At 40.2% G+C, this 7,589-nt stretch overlaps 1 protein-coding gene across 1 annotated transcript; it reads right to left on the bottom strand.

The window, feature by feature from the left end:
- Positions 1 to 212: 212 nt before the first annotated feature.
- On the bottom strand, positions 213 to 1,175 carry OR5A3 (olfactory receptor family 5 subfamily A member 3). The gene has a single exon (XM_038564470.1). The coding sequence runs from the start codon at positions 1,173 to 1,175 to the stop codon at positions 213 to 215; it is 963 nt and encodes a 320-aa protein (XP_038420398.1).
- Between the last annotated feature and the right edge of the window lie 6,414 nt (positions 1,176 to 7,589).

The following is a 7,589-nucleotide window of genomic DNA, read 5'->3' as shown; positions in this document are numbered from 1 at the left end:
ATTTATTTTCTATTGCAAGTGACCAAAATCAAAACTGTATCTTTCCATGACAAGGAAGGTAAAGAGAAGAAAAATCTTTGTTGTACCTAATCGTGCAATAGGCATGTAGGTTGGGGAATCTTGCTTGAAATAGTTTCTTCATTACTCAAAATCCGTGACCCACTTATTATTATGTCTATTTACATATAGCAAAACTTAGGATTTTTTTTAACTCAAGGAACTATAAGACACAGAGAGGATATCTGCTTCTTCCTGTCCTTGAGTTTTTTCAATGCATCTTTGATGTCCTTGTTTCGCAAACTATATATGATAGGATTCAGCATGGGAATCACAGCTCCATAGAACATGGACACCACCTTGTCTTGGTCCTGTGAGTAGCTAGCACTAGAATGAAGGTATGAGAAGAGACCAGAGCCATAGAAGAGAATCACCATGGTCAGATGAGAGGCACAGGTGTTGAAAGCCTTCATCCGCCCTTGGGTTGAATGGATCTTCATGACAGCAGCAATGATGTAGCCATAGGACACCAGGACAACAAGAGCTGATGTCCCACCAACTGCACACACAACAAGAAAGTTCACTACCTGGCTGAGGAAGGTACTAGAGCAAGATAAGACCAGCAGAGGTGGCAGGTCACAGAAAAAGTGATCAATGACTCGTGGCCCACAGAAATGCAGCTGGAATACAGAGCTGGTTTGGACCAATCCAGTGAGGAACCCTCCAGTGTATGCTGTAATGACCATCCTCACACAGATGGTGGGCGACATGAGGGCTGTGTAGAGCAGAGGGTTGGAGATAGCCGCATATCGGTCATATGCCATGGCTGCCAGAAGACAGCATTCAGTGCCTCCCATCCCAATGAAGAAGAAAAATTGAGCAGCACAGCCCACAAAGGAGATGGTCTTCTGCTGCTTGAAGAAGTCACAGAGCATCTTGGGGGCAATGGAGGATGTATATGAGATATCAACAAAAGACAAATTTCCAAGGAAGAAATACATGGGGGAATGGAGACATGATTCCATCCTGATCAAGACAATGAGGCCCAGGTTCCAAGCCAGAGTCATGGAGTAGATCCCCAGAAACAACACAAAGAGGACAACTTGTAGCTCTGGATGCTCTGAAAATCCCACAAGGATGAAATTGGCTGTCATGCTGATGTTCCTTCGCACGGCCATGTGTCTTCTCTCTGCTGCCTGCAGAGCCCCAGAGGGAGATTCCTGGGGAGTGAAAATCCAGGTGAAGAAACCGCTTTGTTCTGCCATGGAGTCATAGACTCCCTGAGTCACAAGAGATACTAGAAAGCAAATGTCCTACCTCTATCCAACGTGGAACTCCTCTCTACAGGACTTTTTAGGTCTTTCATGGAGATCATTGTCACCCAGATCTGAAGCACTGTTCATGCAAAACTGACAGCTCAGAATTGACTGGCATTTTTGCATTGTGTGGTTCATCACCTTCGCTTCCAAGGCTACCACTTTCCTGAAGGAAGTTATTAATAGAACTTGGACTAAATACCCCATTTTTTCTCACTTGCTTCTAAGCATTGTGTTCAGATCATTGAGCCACTCAGATTTATGCTAGATACTTTTTTCTTTTCTTTAAGAAAATTAATATGTCAGAAATCAAAATATCCAGAGACGTAATTCTGTGCTTATCATCATAGCTCGTTCTGACCAGCTTTTATAGGGTCAAGGTGTTCTTCTTCCTTTAAATCAGTGGAATGAAGCATGTAGAGGTGAAACACTTGCATCCCCTTTAAAGAGTCACCTGGGTGGCTCAGTTGGTTAAGCATCTGACTCTTGATTTCCACTCAGGTCATGATCTCAGGGTCATGAGATCGAGTCCCACACCCAGTGGGGAGTCTGCTTCTCTCTCTCTCTCCCTCTGCCCCTCCCCCTGCTCGCACTCATCTCTCTCTAAAATAAATCTTTAAAAAAATAAAAATAAAAGTTCAACACTGGGGTGTGCCAGTGCTCATTTTGCACAGATATTATCAACTGATCACAAACTTTGCACCGTATGTTTGATAGAGCTAAATGTAGATGATGCAAAAAGTAATAAAACATTATTATTTTTCTCAGACAGACAGGAAACAGATAAACCACAACACAATGTGACAGGCACCCTGAGGGAAATATATGTACTGTGTCCTTGGATCCTGGGCACAGTAGCTAGAGTCTTCCATGTGTTTGAGGAGGGTTCAAACAGTGAGTAAAGGATTACGAGGATGAAAACTTGGCATGTGAGGGGGTTGGTGGCAGTTGGTTCAGATAACTTTGTATTAAAGATGGTAAAAGTGGGCACTAGGTGGCCCAGTGGTTGAGCACCTGCCTTTGGCTCAGGTTGTGGTCCCAGCGTCCTGGGATTGAGTCCTGCATCGGACTCCCTGCAGAGAGCCTGCTTCTCCCTCTGCCTGTGTCTCCACCTCTCTCGCTCATGAATAAATAAATAAACTCTTAAAAAAAAAACCAGAGGAGAGCACAGTACTTGGGACACCTTAAAAATGTCAGCATGGCTAGGAGCACAGGTTGAACAGGGTCAAGAGAAGATTAACAGAAGTCTAGTTCTGAGAGACAGGGGGAGGTGGGCAAATTGTGAGAGATCTATAAAAGCAAAAGCAAAGATGACAAAAACATTTGTTTGACTGATTCATATATATGTATGTTCAATTTCATATACTATGTATATAATTGCATATTCTATGCATATAATTGCATACACGTATGTGCATATTCATATTTAATTTCAGCCTTCTTTCCACTTCCGAACTTCCGTCCCCCTTTACCCTACTCTGCTCTCTTTATAGGACTTCTCACCTTCTCCCATTGCATACAATTGATTGGTTGTTGATAGTTGATTATCTCCCTGTACTAGAATGTAAGCTTAAGGAAGACCAGGATTAGTAGGAATTTTTGTCTCTTTTGTTCATTGAAATATCCCATACACCTACACCAGTACCTGGCACATAGTGGGTGCTCAATAAATATTTGTTGGGTAAGTACCATGCTAGGGAATTTGATCTTTCTCCTATGGGCAAAAGGGAAAATGTAAAAGTTTTTGTTCTGTGTGTGTTTTTTTAAATTTTAATTATTCCTTTGTAAACAGGAAACTAGTCATCAAATATGTGTTTAACAATATAACAGAGCAATGTTGCATTGTGGAAGCAGGTGTGGAAGATGCATAGGAGTGAAAAGAAACTGAGGAGACCAGAGAGTTGCTTCAAAAGCCAGGAGGAAAGTTATTGCTGATCTGAGTTGGGATGAGTAGGTTTAGAAACACACACTCCCCTGAGATACAATAGCGCCATTCATTCTGGAGTGCGGCAGGGGAGAGAAACCATAAATGGCCAATTAGTACCTGCTCCCTTATTTCTCATGTTCATAGTCATCATCAAAGGTATCTTTTAGTAAAATTCACCACGATTTTTTTCTGTTTCAAGCCAAGAGTCTATCATATATAGTCTAATACATTTTTAGAGTTTGATAAAAGTGAATTACCAATCATCTTATATGATTACTATACCAATAACCTGGTTATTTTGACTTGAATTATCTGGAGATACAAATATCCTTATAAGGATAACTATATATAATGCATATTATAAGAATATATTACATATACTTATATGCAATATATTATATATGATATTTATTTGTAATATATTACAATATATGTATATATATATCATAGTTTGCATGGTCTCAGAGCCACCACCACTACTTAGACAGCTTTTTTGACTGGCGCAGCATTCTTAAACCTGTTTTCTCATCTGTGGGCATCTAAAGCAAGGCTCTTATATCAGACAGAGCCAGTTTCCAACCCCGTATCCCCACTCGCAGGCTGTGCAGCCTTAGGTAAGTTGACACATCACTCTTAAATTTCCTCCTTTCATTTCCCTCAACTGTAAAACCAAGACAAAAATAGTTCTGAACACTTCATAGAGTATGAGAATTAAAAGAAATAAGTTACATCAGGTTTTGGAGAGAAAAAGAAATAATTTTTATTGCTTAACAAATGATCAGTACTGTCAGGATTTGAATCCGGGTCTCTCCATTCCTAACCCAGAGTCTCCTCTCCACTGCACTTGCTGCTTAAAGCCAAGTGCACATACTTGTACATAAGAGTAGCTACACTGACCATAAGCCCTTTGCTTATATTATTGCCAATATGTACAGCAATATGTTGGCTTCATTACACTTTGTTCCTCCTTTTGTTTGCTGACTTGCTCTGTCTGTATCCTTAACTATAAAGTCTGGGAAGACATTATAAGCTCAGCGCCTTCTACAGTTCCTTGCACGTAGACATAAAATAATACTTGCTGAGTTTAATTTACAAGAATTCAAAAAGATGCCTATGACAGACCAGAAACTCACTGAGGTTATGACAGGTCAAGGACTCAAGTGACCAAGCCAAGATTTAAATAACTGATTTGGGAGCACCTGGGTAGCTCAGTCAGTTAAACATCTGCCTTCAGCTCACGTCATGATCCCGGGATCCTGAGATCAAGCCCCGCATCGGGTTCCCTGCTAGGTGGGGAGCCTACTTCTTCCTCTCCCTCTGCTCCCCCTGCTTGTATGTACGCTCTCTCTGTCAAATAAATAAATAAAATCTAAAAAAAATAATAAATCACTGATTCCTTGACTGTGGAGCCTGTTTTTTTTTTTTTTTTGAATGCTATAAAAGATTTTGGCAGAGGATTTGAGCAATCTACAAGACCATTGCAGCTATAGGTGTAGCTGTAATAGACGTATGATTCTTTCCCCATCCTAACTGACTAAACAAGATTGGTTATGCGAAACCTGAATTTTGAAAATCACTGTAAAAAGTTTTCTTATCCTCTCCTGGGAAGGTCTGCTTCACTTTGGACAAGGTCGAAGCTACATACTAAGATAAAGAGAAATGAAGTTCTAATGTAACTCCCCCCAAAATTATATAACTTAAGTGCATAGGGTATGTGCAGTTCAGATGACTTTGTAGGGTATAATAAAGAAAACCTAGAAAGACTAGCTTGTAGGAAAAGAGATGTGTTTTCTGCTTTCACCATTTTTTTCTTCTCATCTGCTATAGTGCTTTGCACTTACTTTATAGGTACCCAGTAAACATTTGACTGGCTCAATAAAGGGTTATAACATAATTACTATAAATTTGCCCTAATCTCAAAATCAGTGGACTTATTTTATTTTAAATGCTGCAGAGACGTGCAGAAAAATTTGGGGATATACTTAAAATAATAAAAGTAGAAACCATTAGCCTAGCCTTTCTCCATTATAAATGGTGAAAATAAAGCCAAAGGGAAAGAGTGAATGTCTATATAGCTGGTTGGTAGGAGAGGTGAAATTAGGACCCATATCTCCTTTTCCAGGAGCTGCTTTACCTTATTCTAAAAGCTGGAGTCTCAATTGCAACTAGAGAGGATCTAAGGAAACTAGACGATTTGTTTTGATACAAACACATTCAAGGATCCACATCTTTATGAGTCTTGAACAGCATAAAAAGTATTGGACTGAAAGCTTTAAAAACAATGCCAATTTGGGCACCTGGGTGGCTTGGTGGTTGAGCACCTGCCTTTGGCTCAGGTTGTGATCCCGGGGTCCCAGGATCGAGTCCCACAACCGGCTCCCCACACGAAGCCTGCTTCTCCCTCTGCCTGTCTCTGCCTCTCTCTCTGTCTGTGTCTCCCATGAATAAATAAATAAAATCTTTTTTAAAAAAATCAATGCCAAGTCAAATCCTGTATCTCCTACCTTTTTGCTGTGTGAACTTGGGAAAATTTGCCATTCTGAGTCTTAATCTTCTTATCTCCTATCTACACAATAAAAAGGGTTTTCTAGTCCACTTCCTTCCTTATTTCCACTTGAAAAGAGCAGAACCTTTTTAAAAACAAAATTATCTGCAGAAGTCCAGAATATAAAATAGATGAAGTCTAGTTCCCCCACCCCCAGCTTAAGTCAGAGCAGTAGGGAGAGAGGATGCCAGCATCCTGCATGCTCTATCTTCCCTTCCTTCAAAAGTCTTTCTAACTCTCCCATTCTGAGATTCTAGGATTCATTACCATTTCTAAAGAAGGACCAAGGACAGACTCACCCACAACTCCTTAATCTCTGGGCTTCAGTCAGATGGCTAAGACCAGACACTTGAAACTACAGTGAAACCATCTCTGCTAGCACCTGAAGCACTGGTCTTGGACAAAGAGATAAATAAGATTTGGGTGTAGCTACTTTAAATTGGCCACCAAGGGAAGGACTTGACAGGGCTTTAAAGGAAGGCCAGTTCTCTCCTAAATACCACTGGGTCTTTCTAGGTTGTGGGATGACATGTCCCAGGGAGCACCTATTGGCAGCCTGACTGGCTGTCTGGGCTCAGGGGTAAAGAAGATGGCAGATTTGGTTGGGCGCAATTGCTTTCCGTTGGCTCTGCTTCCGTTATATTCCTATTCACTGGTCTGGTTCCAATAAGATATCTCCAGAGGCAGTGAAAGCCAGGAGTGCCTTTTGGCTTCAAAATGATGTAACTATTTTAAACAACAGTGGTTACCTTTGTAAGGCACTACATATTTCATAGAACCTTTTCAATGTAAAAGTATCTTTTGGATGACGCCAAGGCTTGGAACTGGAACTATATGAGCAACATCAAGAGAGAGGGAGAGATAGAGAGACAGAGATTATAACAAAACAATAGGATAGTACAAAGTTGGGATGGACGTTCTAGAAAGGCATGAATTTTCCATCACTGAAAGTAAGGAGGAAATAGTATACTTGACAGTGGTGATGTCAGTTATATGTAGAATTAAAAACAAACTAATAGAAACAGAGAACGGATTGGGGGTTTCCAGAGGCAGGGAGTAGCAGGTAAGGGGAAATGGGCAAAGGTGTTCAGAAGGTATAAATATATGCTAAATATATCCTAGGAATGTAATGCACAGCATGGTGACTATGGTTAACAATACTGTATCATATGTTTGAAATTTCCTAAGTGAGTAGATCTTAAAAGTTCTCATCAAAGAAAAAAATTGCAACTATGTGAGGTGATGAATGTTAACTAAACCCACTGTGATAATTATTTCACCATATATACAAATATCCAATCATTATGTTAAACCCCTTAAACCCATACAATGTCATATATCAATTATATCTCAATAACACTAGGGAAAAGTTTTAAAATAGGCGAGAGAGAGAGAGAAAGAGAGAGAGAGAGACTGAACTAGTTGACCTTATGGGTTCCATAAAATTCTAAGATTCTATGATTCTGTGAAATAAAGAGAAAGAGGGAAAAAGACAGATATTATCATTTTTGGTTGTGTGGATTGGGCTTTTTGGATACTGTATTTCATAATATCCTCACAGTAGCTCTGAAAGGAAAGCATTCTTAAATGTATTTTCAGATGAGCAAATGGAATTTTGGAGATGTGCTTGCCAAAGGTCACAAGACAGATTGAGGCAATGCTGGAATTTCTGCTTAAGTCTTCTAGAAATCAAAGTCCATGCTCCATCCTCTGCATCCCATTTCCTCCCAGAAGGACATGAAAAATGGATGGCAATGGGCCGGGGGGGGGGGGGAATCATTTGATAGACCTCATTTTTTCAAAA

The sequence above is a fragment of the Canis lupus genome, chromosome 18 (genome assembly GCF_011100685.1).
Source record: "Canis lupus familiaris isolate Mischka breed German Shepherd chromosome 18, alternate assembly UU_Cfam_GSD_1.0, whole genome shotgun sequence".
Lineage (NCBI taxonomy): Eukaryota > Metazoa > Chordata > Mammalia > Carnivora > Canidae > Canis > Canis lupus.
This window is presented reverse-complemented; position numbering and strand designations above follow the sequence as displayed.